The sequence below is a fragment of the Salvia splendens genome, chromosome 7 (genome assembly GCF_004379255.2).
Source record: "Salvia splendens isolate huo1 chromosome 7, SspV2, whole genome shotgun sequence".
NCBI lineage: Eukaryota > Viridiplantae > Streptophyta > Magnoliopsida > Lamiales > Lamiaceae > Salvia > Salvia splendens.
The window spans coordinates 26,098,027-26,116,720 of record NC_056038.1 but is presented as its reverse complement, the minus strand read 5'-3'; the positions used below and the strand labels follow the sequence as shown (position 1 = coordinate 26,116,720).

General features: G+C 38.0%; 1 protein-coding gene and 1 pseudogene across 1 annotated transcript; one reads left to right on the top strand and one right to left on the bottom strand.

Moving 5' to 3' along the window:
• Positions 1–351: 351 nt before the first annotated feature.
• LOC121810632 (pentatricopeptide repeat-containing protein At1g06270-like) lies at positions 352–10,690 on the bottom strand. Its single transcript, XM_042211390.1, has 2 exons — positions 10,323–10,690; positions 352–448 (listed from the first exon to the last, which is right to left on the bottom strand). Exons 1-2 carry the CDS (start codon positions 10,688–10,690, stop codon positions 352–354), a joined length of 465 nt encoding a protein of 154 aa, XP_042067324.1.
• A 1,799-nt stretch (positions 10,691–12,489) lies between these two features.
• LOC121742563 lies at positions 12,490–14,687 on the top strand (annotated as a pseudogene).
• The last annotated feature ends 4,007 nt before the right edge of the window (positions 14,688–18,694 follow it).

The following is an 18,694-nucleotide window of genomic DNA, read 5'->3' as shown; positions in this document are numbered from 1 at the left end:
TTGCTAGGTTAACCAAAGATGTCTTTCCATGTATAAAATCCTACACTTTGAATCTACCACTTAAGTTACTTAGAGTCCTGAGGCTTTGAGACAACATCTTTGACTGAGCTATGTACTTGAGGAATTAAGGAGATTAAACTAAATAGTTGGGAGGTGTTAACTCTTTTCAGAGGAAAGAAGACTCCGCAAAATTTGTTGCACTAATAAAGCTGTTAATTTATGATCTCAAAGGTCACCAACTCCCATATATATCATGGGTTTTGAGTACATTTTCATCATTCAATCAAATACAATTATCTTCTCTCATTTGCTTCTTCTCTAAATATGTTGTCTATACCATTTAACATGGTATCAGAGCGGGTTTGGACTCAGATAAGGTATCATCATCGTCCTTGATGCCTTTCTCTGCCCCTTCTCATTTTTTTTGTTTTTCCTTTTTCCGTTGTACCTGTAACCATAAGCCAAAATGTCAAATGACAACTATATAGTAACCGAAACCTCAGATTCATCTATGGCAGATGAATTTGCCCGGCAGTTTGCCAATTTTATGCGCAATAGTTTTGCGATGAACCAACCAAATCCACCAGAAACAGCTGTCGTGCCATTCAGAATCGACACGCAGCCCCTCGACATTGGTAGGAACAAGTTAAATGGAGAAAATTACGCCCTTTGGTCCGTATTGATAAAGACGGCAATAAGTGGTCGGGGAATGGTCTCTCACGTCATCGGAGTGCCTCCTTCCCCACCTCGAACCGATCCAGCCTTCGCACAGTGGCAACAAGCCGATCACTAAACATCGAGCCTCGACTGGTTAGTCGAGTTTCACAACATCCGACGACGAAGCATATCTGGGATACGTTGGCCGTCACATATGGGAGTGGAAGAGATAAAATCCAGGTGTATGACCTTCAGTTCAAAGCAACCACACTAAGACAAGGAATCAGTTCATTAGAAGAAATATGGAGCCGGTTGGGAGAGATCTGGATTTCAATTGATCAAAAACAGACGAACCCAATGAAATGTCCAGAGGATATGGAGATTCATAACAAATTCATACAAGATCAGAGAGTATGTCAGTTTCTATATGCAATTAATAGCAAATATGAAACAACCAAGAGGGAGATACTGAAAATGGACCCGCTTCCCTCCGTCGACTATGCGTACAACCTGATTCAGCAGGAGGAGACACGACTCCGAGTGTTACAACAGGCAAACACCGGCGGAACAGCTGCCACGGATGGAATCGGAACCGGCCTCGCCATCCGAGGGTGGCAGAACCCTACCGGCAGCAACGGTGGTGGTTGCGGCAGCCACGGTGGTGGTCGCGGCGGCGGCAATGGCAGAAATCGGCAAAGTGATGAAGAAGACAAGTCAAAATTGGTGTGTTCCTACTGCAAACGGAAAAGACACACAAAGATTCATGCTTTGAACTAATTGGGTATCCAGATTGGTGGGAAGAGAAGCACGGCAAGCCGCCGCAACCGCAAACACCCTGGAACCGTGGCGGGCACGCCGCCGCAGCAGCTGGAGGCGACGGTGGCAACGCCGTGCAGGGGGTCGCGCAAACCGCCGGTGCTGTCCAGCCAGGAGGAAGGACCGGAAATGAAGCTGCTCAGCCGGTGAACACAACCGGGGCAGCAAACTTCGTCACCGGCGGAAACGAGAGTGTTATTCGTGATTGGAGTGAAGAATTGATGAGGGAAGAGGCGGCGCCCGATTCATGTAGATTAGGGTTAGGGGGCTCTTTTATTGGAAGCCCCCAAATCTTTGGGAAATTGCAGGTTTTACCCCACCAAAATTCTCAGTCACAATTAGCCCTCAAATCTCCTGAAAATTCCATAATTTCCCAAACTACTTGCCAAAATCGATTTCAGCCTCTCGAGAAGCTTGGAGTTGTGTGTGCAGTATCTAATAGCCATGAGAAAACTGATAAATGGATTTTTGACTGTGGGGCAACCGATACCATAACATATGATGCCTCAGACCTTACCAACCTTCAAAAACCTCTAAAATCTCATATCCAAACTGCCAATGGGGAATTTACGGTGGTTGAGGGGGCTGGAACCGTTAACATTTCCCCAACTTTGCAGTTATCAAATTGTCTATATATTCCTTCGATGTCTCATAAGTTATTATCCATTAGTCATGTCACAAAGGAATTGAATTATACGTTACTAATGCAGCCACAATTTTGTCTGTTGCAGGATATCCGAACCGGGAGATAATTGGGCGTGGCACTGAACGTGATGGGCTTTACTATGTGGATGAGATAGCTCAAAAAGGGACTGCCATGTTAACTCACGGATCAGCTGACCGGAAAGCTTGGCTTTGGCATCGGCGCTTGGGTCATCCATCTATCGGTTACTTAAAATTGTTATTTCCTAGTATTATTCCTAAGCATGATATGTACTGTGAAACTTGTCTTTTATCCAAAAGTCATCGGAACTCTTACCCATTAAGTAATACTCGTGTTGAAACCCCGTTTGCCTTAGTACACTCTGATGTTTGGGGGCCCGCACCAGTTATTGGGGGGCAAGGTTTTCGATATTTCTTAGTTTTTGTGGATGATTGCACTCGCATGACCTGGATATATTTCATGAAACAAAAATCTGAAGTTTTGTCACACTTTACCCATTTCTATAACCTTATCCAAACTCAGTTTCACAAAACCATCCAGGTCCTTCGGTCAGATAATGGGGGGGGAGTTCGTTAATTCTACCATGAAACAATTCTTCCAAAACAAAGGCCTTATACACCAAACCACATGTGCTCATACTCCCGAACAAAACGGTGTGGCAGAAAGGAAAAATCGATCTCTCCTCGAAATGACTCGTTCTATGCTTATAGAGTCAAAAGCCCCGAAACACTTCTGGCCAGAAGCCATTGCCACCTCAGCCTATCTCTTAAACCGATTGCCCACAAGTATTCTCAAACACAAAACTCCTCTACAAGTCTTGTCCACCTTCACAAAAATTCCTCCGCCCTTGACTCTTGAACCTCGCGTCTTCGGATGCTCTGTTTTTGTCCACATTCCTAAACATGAAAGAACTAAACTATCCCCATGCGCTATCAAATGTGTTTTTGTAGGATATGGGGTAAATCAAAAGGGGTATAGGTGTTTCGATCCAAAGTCCAACCGGATGTTTGTTACAATGAACTGCAACTTTCTTGAAACTGAGTACTTCTTTACCCATCTTAGCGGTCAGGGGGAGAGTAATGTTAGGGGATAACAATGATACGGACCCGCTAAGTTGGATCTCAATTGCCACTGCCGAACGCCAAGGCAATCCTGATGCGGATCTATCAAGAGAAAACAGTAAGCAATTCTGCTGAGCAAGTCTCTGATGTGGTAGAGTCCATCGTAGAAGGTGGCATCGCCTCAAATATTTTCTCCGTTAAGGTTATCCAATGTAAGTAATCCCGTGGATACAGATAATTGTTTTGGCTAACACTTGTAAGTGCAGAAGAAAATTCAATTGAGACCGAAGAAAGAAGGGAAATTGAGGAAGTCGAGGTCGAAGGAGTTGACCCCTGACACTGGGAGGGTACCTACTTCCACCACGGTCAAACAGAGGAGTTCCACCCAAAAGGTATACACCAGAGAGGATTGACAGGAAAAGCGGGGGGGTACTCTGTTGTGAACCTAGCCAAAGGCCATTTATCAGAGATGGCTCGGGCTTTCGAGAATGCACTATATGAGGAAGAAGAAATACCACAGACATGGGAAGAAGCTATGAAATACAAGCATTGGAGGGAAGCAATGAAGAAAGAGATTGATGCACTGATTCGAAACCACACATGGGAAGAATGTGCTTCTACCAGAAGGGAAGCGACCACGTGGGTTGTCGATGGGTCTTCACTATCAAAAGAAGACCTGATGGCTCGATAGAAGGTACAAGGCACGACTTGTCGCAAAAGGCTATACTCAGACATATGGAGTTGACCTATTCTGAGACCTTCTCCTCCAGTAGCTAAGATGAACACTATTCGGGTTGTGTTATCCATTGCTGCTAATAGGGACTGGCCATTACACCAGTTTGATGTGACGAATGCCTTCCTACATGGAGAGTTGAAGAAGGAAGAAGAAGTTTACATGGAGGCACCCCCAGGTTTTTGCAACAGATTTTTAAAGCAGGTGAAGGGTGCCGATTGAGGAAGACCTTGTATGGATTGAAGCAATCTCCAAGAGTATGGTTTGGGAAGTTGCTGGGGCAATGATTAGCTATGGATATACACAGAGCAATTCAGACCATACGCTATTTTTTAAGAAGCAGGGGTGATAAGATCACATGTTTAATCATATATGTTGATGACATGATTATTACAGGTGACGACCTAGAAGAGATTGAGGAATTAAAGAAAAATCTTTTTCAGGAATTTGAGATGAAGGACTTGGGGAATCTCAAGTACTTTCTTGGGATTGAAGTGCTAAGGTCAACCAAAGGAATTTTTCTGCGACAAAGGAAGTATATCTTGGACATCCTAGCAGAGACTGGCCTACTGGAATGTAAACCAGCAGACACTCCTCTGACAGTTAATCACGGATTACAAATCAGAGAAGGAGCCAAGTTGGCTGACCGTAGTCGATATCAGCGACTGGTCAGAAAACTCATATATCTCTCGCACACTAGGCCAGATATTGCCTATGCAGTTGGGGTCGTAAGTCAGTTCATGCATAAGCCGCAGACAGATCACATGGAGGCAGCACTTAGGATTTGTCGGTATTTGAAGGGAACTCCAGGGCATGGAGTGTTGTTCGCCAAAAATGGGCATCTTGAGATTCATGGTTATACAGATGCTGACTGGGCAGGGAACCCAAACGATAGGAAGTCTACAGCAGGCTACTTACCTTTGTTGGAGGTAATTTGGTAACATGGAGAAGCAAGAAGCAGAAGGTGGTGGCTCTTTCGAGTGCTGAAGCAGAATTTCGTGGGATTAAAAGTGGGTTGACCGAGATTTATGGTTAAGGAGATTGATGAAAGAGATTAATCTCTCTCCAAGCAAGTGCCAGTTGTATTGTGATAACAAAGCCGCTATAAGCATCTCACAAAATCCAGTACAACATGATCGAACGAAGCATGTGGAGGTTGACAGACACTTCATCAAAGAAACATTGAGAATGAGATTGTCGAACTCCCTTTTGTTCGCTCTGAGGATCAACTTGCCGACATCCTAACTAAAGCAGTCAACTCAAGGAGCTTTGAAGATGTGCTTTCCAAATTGAGTTTTGGAGATCCCACCACTCAATTTGAGGGGGAGTGTTGAGAAAAGGGGAAGTATCAATAAGCATTAAAGAATAATAGAGTTCCAAGAATGGAGTTCCAAGAAGCATTGAAGATGTGCATGTTCCAATAATAGTGTAGTTCCATGAATATACATTTATTGTAGGATCTCAAAGGTCACCAACATCCCTATAAATATATGGGTGTTGAGTACCATTTCATCATTCAATCAAATACAATTATCTTCTCCCATTGCTTTCTTCTCTAAATATGTTGTCTATACCATTTAACAAGTTGGAGTTGAGCCTTTCATTTTGGTCACAAAGATAAATCAAAACTAGAGCAATCAATTTGAGTTGAAGCTTCTATTTGTGTCATTATTTTGGCATTGATTATAATTGATTTTTTATGAAAATAAGAAATTATATCTTACAAGTCACTGTAAAGTTGGTAATGGAACCGAGTAGAAAGGGGTGTAATGAAAATTGAAAAAAAAATAGTAAACTGTAGCGCATAAAATCCAAAAGTATACGAAGAAAAACTTAAAACTTAATATTTTTTAATTAAAACTGCACTCCCTCGGGCTGACCCGCAATCCGTTCAGAATAACCTGGTTAACCCGCCAATTCTAATGGGCTAGCCCGTTTGTATATAAGTTGCGAAATTTTAGCTCTAACCCGTTAATTTTGCTAGCTATTCGGACCGACCCATGAGTTTCGGATTAAATTGACATCCTTACTTTAAGTGTATAAAGTATAAATTTCAATTACTTCTTATAATACTTAAAGGTATAAAGTACAAAGATCAATTAATCTTAAAATATGCTTTGAAAATTTTAAAGATTTGTTTATGATTTATTTTTATTACACATATATTTGATTATATGTTCAATGTCATGATTTATTCAACAATTCAATAAATCATTCGATAATTCAAGATTTATCAAATGTCATTCTAACTACGTCCCACCCTATTAAATGTCTCATATTTAACAAATGCGTATTTTAAGAAATTTTTGACTTTATAATAAAATAGAAAAATAGATAGAAACATTAGTGGAGGGTAGATCCTATAGTCCTACTAATTTTATAAAAATTGTAAGTATAATGAGAGCTATTAGAATGTGAGATCCACGTACTAAAAATAATAAAAATAAAATAAAATATTTATTGGGGATTGTCCAAATAAAGAAATATGGGAATGGAGGGAATATATATTTACACTACTAATATTTAATAAGGTTTGAGAATAAGTATTCTTTTTTCTGTTCCATTCAAAGTGACATATTTCCTTCTTTTAGATGTCTCCTCTAATTGCCAATTTTAAAAATGAAAATATCATTAGAGCATTCACAGTAGTGGACATCCCTTCTATAGCCCATCTTTAATTTTCTCCTGCCACATTAGCAACTTATCTCTCAGCCCATTTTCAATCCATCTTAGCCCATCCTCAACCTATCCTCAGCCTGTCTCACTATCTCTATAATTCATACTCCATCCGTCTACAAAAAACAGTTCCATTTATGAACGGGCACGAGTTTTAATGAAAAACTGGTAAAGTAAGATAGAAGGAGAAAAATGAGGTAAAGTAAGAGAGATATGTACTAGAAAAAAGTAAGTAAAGTAAGGAAGAGAGGAGAAAAAGTGGTAAACGTATGAGAGAGAAACATTCTATTTTTAGAAATAAGACTATTTTTGTGGACATTCTAAAATGACAAAATTAGGTTATTTTTCGTGGACGCATGGAGTATTAATTGTTGATCAAATATAAATTACAAAAATGAAATAAACAGGAGTAAAAAAACATAGAAAAACATTAAAAATGATAAAATAAAATTGAAAATGGAGATCGGCGCGCTCAATAGGCGCCCATCTCGCTCGGTCGAGCACGCTCCTCCAGCTACCGCCGTTCGCTGCCCTTCGGCGGTGCTCTTATCTCTATTTTATTATGTGATCCACTTTATTCAGTCTCCACTCAACTAACAAACAAAATGCATACAATTAGGGATGTCAATCCAATCCGAAATCTGTGGGTCGGTCCGAATAGCCTGGTAAAATTAATGGGTTAGGGCTGTAATTTTGTAACACAAATACAAAACGGGCTAAACGGGTTAGCCCGAATGGGTTGGCGGGTTTAAATGGGTTGGCCCGAACGGGTTGCAACTTTTAATTAAAACATATTAAATTGTAGGGGTTTCTTTTATATTTTTATGATATGATTTTTAATTTTCATAAAGAATTAATTATAAACAATGCCAAAATAATGACACAAAACACAAGTTTAAATTCAAATTGATTGATTTAATTTTGATTTATCTTTGTTTAAGTTGTAGTTGATTGAGAAGAAAGACTATGACAATTTGAAGATTTTACATGATTCTAAAACTAAGAAAAAAAAATATCTAAAATTTAAAATCATTTTATAGAGGAAAATTTTTATTACAAGAGATTATTTTTTAAAGTTTTTAGAATATTGATAGGCCTATTTCATGCATTGGTTTATAGGGTAAAATGTAGGCTACTTGATCAGTTTTACGCGGAAAGGGAGTGTTAATTGTGCAGGAATGCCGCTTGACCAAGGGCAGCAAGGCCAAACTGATCATGCTGGCGCAAAAGGCAAAAAAGCTAAAAAGAGTGTGGGTTGATCAAGTTGACAGTCAAGCAGTTAGCCAAGGGGCCACTACGAAACAGAAAGAAGGCACGTATATCCGATGCGCTGACAAGAGATCCTCAACCGGTTATCAAGGACCACTACATTCTAGAAGGAGGACACATATCGACGGATGAGACGCAGCAAGGACGAAGATTCGCTGCCAAATTTGTTATCACAGCTGGAGGTTGTTACGAAGAGCCTATAAATAGAGGGCGCATCGCCATAGCTAAAGAGTTTTTTTGGGTTTTTTCTTTCTTCTCCCGTTTATTTTCTTTTATCAGTAGTTTTAGTTCCGTTTTCCAGTAGAGAGTTAGAATGGTTAGCTAGAGAGTAGAAGGGAGCGCGACAGAGAGATCCAGATCCGTTCACCGCCGTTTCAGTTTCCGACCGAGGATCTCTCGGATCTATCACTTTCTTTCATTTCAGTTCTAGTTACTTAGTTCAATTTCGTATTTGTCAAGTAGTTGAAAGCAATCGTTCTTGTTTTATATTCCGCATTTTCCAAGATCTGTTCTGAGTTCTGTTTTAAATCAAAGTTGTTTGTTTTCGGAAATCTTGTTGACTATTTGAGCTTAGTTTAGTCTTAAATACCCAGATCCAAACTTTGAGCTTGCATAATGTGGAATGGTAAAGTATCTCGTAGAATCGTAGCATGTTAAAGTAGCTAAGTCATTTATTTTCAGTCTGTCGCTTACCTGATCAGTTTACGGTTTTCAGCATGATATGTTCCTTGATCAAGTAGATAGTTACATTCTGTTTGGTTTAATACAGTAGTTTAAAACTCTCAACTTAAAGCGTGGCCGCAACCAAACTCTGTTCACTAAACACACACTCAACGCACCAGTTTCTCTATGGGATCGACCTCGTACTTGCTGCTTTACCGTTAAAAGTAGGTTGCATGTTAGGGAGTTATAAATATTTTTTGTGAGAGAGAGAAGCGCCTTGATCAAGTCGCAACGACATTTGCAAACTGATCCACCCAGTCGGTTATTTTTCCATATAACTTGATCCGCGAAATCTTCATCCTCTCACCAAATAGCTCGATGGATTAGCCCAAAACCCAACGGGTTAGGGTTATGGTTGAAAATTTATGACTCGAAAAATTCAAACCTGAATAGCCCGCACCCAAATATCCCGGCAACCGAGTGGGTTGACCCGAACTCGAACGGGTTAGCCCAATTGACATCCCTACATACAATCATGTGCCGAATAGGAAATAATATACATAGAGTAAGACATAGGGCGTACATCCAAAAAATTATTACTCCCTCTGTCCGCAATTTAAAGCCCCATTATTTCGGCATGTCTGTGATTAAAACTCTCATTTGATTTTTTCCATTTTAGGTAAATGGATTTACTATTCAACTAACTCATTCCACTCACGTTCTTTTATAAAACAAACATTCTTTCTCAAATACCTCTCCACTTGGAGAATGTTTTTTCAAGAAAAAAAAAAGGTAAATATGGTACTTATATAATTTTACTCTTGGAGATGCTCTAACCCATTTTCTCAATATTTTTCACAAAGTTAAAAAATTTCTTACAACCCGTGCCAAGTCAAAATGAGACTATAATTGACGGACGAAGAGGGTATATATATTCTATAACAATGACTAATTTTCATCATTATGCATTTGACTGATCACATGTTAATTTCATTGTTAAGAGGCCGGTTAGTCGAGTGGGTAAGTCATAAATCCAAACATATAGGTAAGATTTTAATTTTTTCTATCCAATAAAATTACATAGCCTACGCTTGATAAACCCGCAACCTCAGTAGGATCAATTCGAAATATGCTAAGCCGATCCAATTAACATCCCTACTTGTATTTTTTAGAGAGATATCTCACGGTTAGATATTTATGAAGAAACCAATAATATTGTTTAGAGTAAAGGCCAAAAGTAGTCCTAAACATATGGCCATTTATGATTTTGGTCTCATACGTTACGTTTTGAATTATTGCATCCTATACATTTCAACTCGGGCCACAATTAGTCCAAAATGGACGGATCCGTTAAATATGAACAGTCAACGGGTGTTTACTCGATTTTGACCCAATTAATTATTTTTGATTAATTTAAAAATAATAATTATTATTATAAATAAAATAACTTTTACTCCCTCCGTTCCACATAATTTGACCCAGTTTTCCATTTCGGGCCGTCCCACATAATTTGACCTATTTCACTTTTATCATTTTTGGTAGTAGACCTCACATTCCACTAACTCATTCCTACTCACATTTAATTATAAAACTAATATATAAAAGTAGGACCCACATTCCACTAACTTTTTCAACTCACTTTTCATTACATTTCTTAAAACTCGTGCCCGGTCAAAGTGTCCCAAATTATGTGGGACGGAGGGAGTATATTATAAATAAAAATATAAACGGTATAAACTCCCTACCATACATCGCCGCCGCGACCTTCCCGGCCAACACAAACCTCTTATCCTCCAAACACCCCTCCAAAACCCCCTCACACACCCCAAATCCCTCCCCCTCCAACATCTCCACCATCTCCGCCGCCCTGCCCGCCTCCCAATCCCTCGTCATCGCCCCCACCACCTTCGCCACCGTCTCCTCCCTCGGCCTCACCCCCCCCTTACACACCATCTCCCTCACCACCTCCGCCACGGCGTCCACCTTCCTCGCCTCGCTCAACTCAACAATCAATCCCCCGTAGCTGTCGCATCCCGCCCCCCCCATTACTTTCAATACCTCCACCACTTCCCCAAATTGATCGATTTTCGAAAGAGTCACAATTAGGTAGTTGCAGTTTCCGCAGTCGGGGGTGTATCCGATCGATTTCATCTCTGACAAAATTAGCGAATCCCTATTTATTATTATTATTTTTTAATTAATTCAAAATGATTAATTGGGTCAAAATTGGGTAAACACCCATTGACTGTTAATATTTGACGGATCCGTCCATTTTAGACTGATTGTGACCCGAGTTGAAATGTATAGAATGTAATAATTCAAAACATAATGTCTGGAATAGAGTTATCAATTGCCCGACCCAGCTCGGCCCAGGCCCGACCCACTAGTGAAACGAAGCGGGCTTGGGCTGGGCTCATCAGTTGAGATAGGCTCCAATTGGGCCATTTTGTAAACCTAGGCCCGACCTAGGCACATGACCATCCGAAGCCCAGCCCAGGCCCATCAGAGGCCCACCTTCTATAATTAGTGTTTTTAATGTAATTAGGTGATTAATCACTAATAATAGTATATTTCTCTCTTTATGCATGTCATCTTGTGCACAAGATATGTTAATTTTGTCTATATCATTCCAATATTTTGGATTTCTCCGAATGGACTCAAACAATAATAGTTTAATATCAACATAAGTTTCCAACTAAATCATGAATGAAACATTCAATCTTGATTACATCTAATTTTTTTATAATTTTTTTATCCAAGATGTAAAAAAGATGATTATGAAGTTTAACTTTAAGAATATTACGTATTCAAACCTTAATATATGATGATACTTATAGAATTCTTTAAAATTTTTAGTTAGTTCATATACTTGTAGCTTTAAAAATACAACATCAACACATATGTCATCATCTACTAACCAAACTAACAATACTCCCTCCGTCCGCGAATAGGAGTCCCGTTTTACCCCGTTTTACCAATTTAGTCCGTCCGCGAATAGGAGTCCCGGTTCACTTTTACCATAAATGGTAATAGGGTCCCACCTTCTACTAACTTATTCCACTCACATTTCATTTAAAACTATTATACACTAGTGAGACCCCCTATTCCACTAACTTTTTTCCACCCACTTTTTTAACATTTTTTAAAACCGATGCCTCCAAGAAATGAGACTCCTGATGGCGGACGGAGGGAGTATTAGTTATTCCTTTAGTTATGCCCACCCACTTTTTTTAACATTTTTAAAAACCGGTGCCGCCAAGAAATGAGACTCCTAATGGCGGACGGAGGGAGTATTAGTTATTCCTTTAGTTATACACTTACTTTTAAATAGAATAAAGAACATGAAAATATTGTTGATACAAAGTCAATAAATGAAATTAAACACATTATTAAATTTAAATTTAGTTAATGAGATAGTTATATGTTTTATTTTTGCATATAATACATTTACAATATCTTTAAAATACTTAAACAAAAAATTTAGACAAAGCCCAGCCCAGCCCGGACCCACGTGACAAGTGGGCCTGGGCCGAGCAGGGCTTAGCAAAATTAGAAAAAGCCCAGCCCGCCTCAGCCATAGGCCGAGCTGGGCCGGCCCAGCCCGGCCCACTTGACATCTCTAATCTGGAACAATCCAGCCCGACCCACTTGACATCTCTAATCTGGAACAAAAATCGTAAAAAAACCATATGTTTAGGACTACTTTTGGCCTTTACTCTATTGTTTATTTCCTAATGTAAATGCTTAGTAGTACTCCATTTGAATATTCAATTAGTAACCAATTATGGATCATAGTTAATTCAAATATTTTAGGGGTGTGTTTTCATTTTTCTTCTTATAATACTAATCAATTGGTCGTAATCAATAACTTTATTCAACAAATAGTTAAATTCTACAGTACTATTTTTGCAGAAATAATTTGATTAGTTAAAAATATTAATGATTCAAATTTCAAATGAAAGGCAACCACAATCTCATCTCATTTCCCTCCTCAACCTCACTCTCAGTGAATTTCGGATCACCTCCAAAAATTTTGTAATCTTGCACCCCCAAATTAGAATTTTGTACATTTTTTAGCACCATTTTCAGCTAACAGTTACCTTCTTTTCATTTCATGTCAATTCAATTTTGATTTTTTGAAACCGACAAAATGAGTACCGGAGAACTTCTCGACGTTGATCCGGTGGAGATGAAATTTCCATGTCAGTTTTCTCTCTCAATATGCAATCCTTTATTGTGTTAATTTGTTTATTTTTTGTTGTGATGATTTTTCGTTTTTGTTTGGTTGATTAGTTGAGTTAAAGAAGCAGATATCTTGTTCTCTACAAGTGACGAATAAGACCGAAAATCATGTGGCTTTCAAGGTAAAGCCACTAGATCTGAATTTTCTGGTAAATTTTCAATTTTATCTCACTTTTGTTTTGGATTTCTTTTTAGATTAAGACCACGAATCCGAAGAAATATTGTGTTCGGCCCAAACATTGGGATCGTTTCGCCAAATGGCAACTGTGATATTGTTGGTAATTGCAATTCTCAATTTTATACTATCATTTATGATTAATTTTTTGATGAAATTGAATGTTTAATGTTGGCTATTTTGAATTCTGAATCGTAGTTACAATGCAAGCACAAAAGGAGCTTCCAACAGAAATGCAATGCAAGGATAAATTTTTGCTTCAAAGTGTAATTGCGCCTGCTGGTGCAAGTCCAAAAGACATCACTGCTGAAATGGTATCTCTCTAATTAAATGCTCATCTTTTATATTTTTTTAAATAGCTTAATAAGCTTTGACAAAATGTCCAGTTTAGTGTTCTTGCAAACTATTTGTGGAGTGATCAAATTTTGATTAGAAACACATGAGCCAAATGCCTTCTTCAAATAAACAACATAAAGACGTGAAATTTTCATTTTTTGTCGTCACATAAATAGGTGAACACAACTTTTTTTAGCCATATTTGTGCGATGGACAAAAAATGAAAATTTTCACTTTGGTGGAGGCTGCAAGCTAAATACTCCTCTTATATAGTCAAGTTAAATTGATATGCATTCATGAATTAAATTGTCTGGTACCAATATGAGAGGAAATGACAGGAGATTACGTTAGGTGTTCTTAGGGGAATGGCGAGGTTGAAATTTGTCGAACTAGTGAGACTGTCTTGGTTTTACTACTCTTGATGGTTATAGCTTTATGGTGTGGTTAAAGGTATCTTGCTTTTGTAGTTCAATAAGGATCAAGGCAAGGTGGAAGAGTGCAAGTTGAGGGTTGTGTATGTCGCACCACAACAACCAGCATCTTCAGTTAGCGAGGAAGCAGATGATGGCTTTTCAGCTTGCAACAACACAATGGATAATGGCGGCAGTGAAGTTCGTATCAATATAGCTAACATTATGTTCCCTGAGAGTTTCTTTTCATCTTATCCCACATATGGCTAGGCACTTTTCTCGGTTTATTGAGATTGGCCTAGCTAGATGTATCGGATGTATATATGCTAAATCTATTGCACCAGATCTTGTAATTATTTAAATTCTCAGGCAAAATCTCGTGTTACTAAGTTGACTGAGGAAAAAGCTGCTGCAGCACCGGGAACCAAAATTCGTCAGGAAACGGTGAGTTATGTTGAACACTTGAAATTGTTTGACCCAAACATTGTCTAATTAGACATACTACTTGTTTAGCTTAACTCATTGCCCTTGTATACAATTGTTCCTCCTGAAATGATTGAAGATACCTGTACTAGTTTGGATTCAATATAGGCTTATAACTGCTCTCTCTTCTTCTATTTGCCTCTCTAATGTGTTGTACTCGCTTATCGAATAATGTTTTTGAGTATAGGATGTGTTGAAGAAGAAAACTGGAGGAGTAACAGCCATCACTCTGGTTATCGTTATTGGCGTGATAGGTATTGTTATCGGATACCTTGTCAAAAGGACATGACCGCAGAGCAGAATCGATCTTCCCAGTTACCTTGTTTATTTTATGATATAAGCTATTAAGCTTTGTGATTAGAGGTAGATTTACAATCTTATTTAGACGTTGACAGACAGTGCTTTAATAGCATTCTTCCATTTTTTCTGTAACTTGGAGAAAATACGTTAGATGTATGCAACGGAGGGGAAAAAGTGTCTTCGAATTTGTATCTTATGTCTATTGTTTGATCAATTAAATATACTATCTCCGTTTATAAAAAATTGTCTTGATAGTGAGCAATATGAGTTTTAATGAATGAATAGAGTTAAGATTGATGCAAAACATAACATTAGAAATGTGTTTGGTAGTCACATGATGTGACAACAGCCAACAGCCAAAGCTGACAACTATTGTTGGTGGGAATATTTGAAAAATTCAAAACTTGATCAAAGACTCGTTCGTTCTCAACTGCAACCTGCCTGCAATTTCCACCCTTTTCTATATACAAATTTATACGACTTCAGCTCTGTATTTGATTAGATGGTTGGTGCAGAAGAGTGGATTAAGACTAGTATTAGGGAGTATGTTGTTGATCTGTGTTTGAGGTGGCTTGAACTCATCTATAAGGCCTTCCCTGCCCTATGGAATTCTCTGTATTTACATGTTTTTGGGCCCCAAGTGAGGAGATATTAGTTTCTACTGTCAAAACTACATGGAGATTTCAAATGGAACACCAATGGTTTGTTCATCACAACCGGTACTGGTCAAGTTTTGTGTATATCCGGATCCATATATATATATATATAGGGGTGCATTATAATGATAACACCAATTTGTGTGATAACCCTATAACTAAATCTCCACCACACATTTTAAAAATATGTGGTCTAGATTTATTCTAACAAAACTATCATTTTATCAAATAAAACTTTCATATTTCAGATATATTAAGGGCAAAATTGTCATTTCGTTATAAAATTGGGCGGGTAAGAAGAAAACGTGAATTAAACGCTGCATTCAATTTCTCTCACACTCAAACCCTCCGAATCGCATTTCAAACCCTTGCTTCTTCAGTTTGGAAGGAAAAATCATCCAAATTCTGGAATATGTCGAAGGAAAACGCTCAAGCATCATCGAAGGAAGGCTGGATGAAGTTTATTACTTATTTCACTTTTGTTTTTGCTCGATTTTATCATTTTGCCAGAGATTCTCATTTTTTTAGATTCTATAGTTTTTTAGTGTAGATTTAGAGTTACATATGACAGCATGATGAATTTACTTCGAATTTACTTCATACTTGGTTTTATATCATCAATTCATACCTTATTCCATGATGAATTATTGTTTTCAATTATAAAATGATAGTTTCAGGGGATAAAATGATAGTTTCAAATGATAAAATGATATCAGGGATAGAAATCAGCTGCTTCTACTAATGTATTGAGTTTCATACCAATCATTGGCTTCAAAGCATCATCACAAACAGGGATGTACATACCTACAAATCAGTAAAACTATCATTTTATCAACTCAGAGTATCATTCTATCCGGCAAAACTATCATTTTATCAACTCAGAGTATCATTCTATCCTGCAAAACTATCATTTTATGCAGTAAACCTAACATTTATAAGCCAAAAGTATCATGTTAACACATAATCGACAATGCATAATATAATTACATAATATCATGAACTGATTTGTTGCCCAGTTTATGAATGCCAAAACCAACTTAACGAGCTTAATGTTCATACAAATCAGCTGCTTCTACTAATGTATTGAATTTCATACCAATCATTGGCTTCAAAGCATCATCACAAACAGGAGATCTAATGGCCCATATTAAGAAGAATAAAGGATCTAAGGGATGAATAGGAGAATAACGCTCCCATATATATATATATATATATATATATATATATATATATATATATATATATATATATAGGGTCATGATCTATGGCAAACACCTCTTAACCATATAACTAGAGAACAAATCATAGCCACAAGATCAAGAAAATCAAGGGCTAGTATTAATACATGTAATTTTCTAATTTAAGGAGAAATTAGTTCTCTCAATCACAAATTTACTCCATAATAACAAGGCGGGGGTATTATGGTAATTTTGTAAAAGCTTGATACCAAAATCAGGTTAGGCGCCCAGCAGAGGCTTCGAATCCACTTCCTCTGCATCTTCCGCAACGGCACCGGCGTCTCCAACGGCCGCCCCGTCTACACAGTGGTCTCTGGCACATCGCCGCCAAGGTCTTCTCCAACATCGTCACCGCAGTCGAAATTCAGGTGATGGTGTAAAATCACTGGAGACGATCATCTACAATAGTGACGTGCATAGGAAGGGGATGAGACACTAGCGCAACTTCGTAGTGGACAAATTTTTGTTTCTGTCTTTAATTTTAGAGCACATGATATCCCAGCTCTCACAGAAGATTGTTTCGATCTTTCAGCCTGTACAGATGGACACTTTAAACGGATTCGAGGATGGTAACTTCTAAATGCCTGTTTCTGCAACTAAATAGATAAGAAAGCTACCAAATTAGAAAGAAAAGTACACTAACAAGCATGCATGTGCCACGACAAACTATTGCAAAGTTCTACCATCCCCCATCAAAATTTGAGAATTTGAGAGAGCTGATGTTCTTTAACCGAGTAGGAATTGTTATATATTAATTATATATAACAATTTTACACCATAAACAATTTTACCACCACCACCGTTATCGATGTGTTTTGTAAACAAGAGTGAAGTAAAATCATGCTAAGAGTGATGTGTTTTGTAAACAAGAGTGAAGTAAAATCATGCTAAGAGTGATGTGTTTTGTAAATAAGAGTGAAGTAAAATCGGAATAAGAGTGATGTGTTTTGTGAACAAGAGTGAAGTAAAATCGGAATAAGAGTGATGTGTTTTGTGAACAAGAGTGAAGTAAAATCAGAGTAAGAGTGATGTGTTTTGTGAACAAGAGTGAAGTAAAATCAGAGTAAGAGTGATGTGTTTTGTGAACAAGAGTGAAGTAAAATCAGAGTAAGAGTGATGTGTTTTGTGAACAAGAGTGAAGTACAATCTGAACAAGAGTGAAGTACAATCAGAGTAAGAGTGATGTGTTTTGTGAACATGAGTGAAGTAAAATCGGAATAAGAGTGATGTGTTTTGTGAACAAGAGTGAAGTAAAATCACAGTAAGAGTGATGTGTTTTGTGAACAAGAGTGAAGTGAAATCATAGTAAGAGTGATGTTTTTTGTGAACAAGAGTGAAGTAAAATCAGAGTAAGAGTGATGTGTTTTGTGAACAAGAGTGAAGTAAAATCAGAGTAAGAGTGATGTGTTTTGTGAATAAGAGTGAAGTAAAATCATAATAAGAGTGATGTGTTTTGTGAACAAGAGTGAAGTAAAATCAGAATAAGAGTGATGTGTTTTGTGAACAAGAGTGAAGTAAAATCAGAATAAGAGTGATGTGTTTTGTGAACAAGAGTGAAGTAAAATCATACTAAGAGTGATGTGTTTTGTAAACAAGAGTGAAGTAAAATCATACTAAGAGTGATGTGTTTTGTAAACAACAGTGAAGTAAAATCATTCTTATAGTGATGTGTTTTATTTAAAATGGTACTACTATGAATTGGTGGAACTGATTCCCGCATGTATACAACCAATCTAAGTACATTGATTAGAATTGATTGAATTCGTATCAGACTACCAAACAATTACATATTAATGCATAAAAAACACAAACCAAAAAGAGAAACACAAAAAAGAAAAAGGCACCATTCCAAGCTACAAACAAAACCCTCCCCAAAAGTAAACCTCAATTCCAATTCAACAATCAATCCATGGCGAACTCCTCCGCCGGAGCTCCCCCGCTGCTGGAACTCTCCAATTTCACGGCGCTGCTGCTCCGCCTCATGAGCAAGCGCCGCACTTGGGCCTGCCTCTTCGTCTCCGTCTATTTCAAATTCAAAAGTGAATGCACCACATGTTTCCTTCTTCCTACACATTACATCCAACGGCATCTGAGCATCAGAACCTTCGATGTTTACTTTCATGTCACGAGCACACTTTTCAACATCCAATATCATCCAATACAATAACAAATTGCATGTGATAATCCTCCAGTAACTGATTCAATTTTGAGAAATTACAGAGAGATAATTCAAATTGTACTTAATCATCCGCCTGTAATTGTTTGAATTTTAAGAAATTTTAGAGTGCGTGTGTGTGTGAGAGAGAGAGAGAGTT

Excerpts from the sequence above, each read along its gene's own strand:
- LOC121810632 (XM_042211390.1), bottom strand. The coding sequence starts at position 10,690 with ATGAAATCGATCGGATACACCCCCGACTGCGGAAACTGCAACTACCTA. Across the intron at positions 449-10,322 it reads GGGTGTTTGGAGGATAAGAG|GTACAACGGAAAAAGGAAAA; the intron begins GTTTGTGTTGGC and ends TTATGGTTACAG.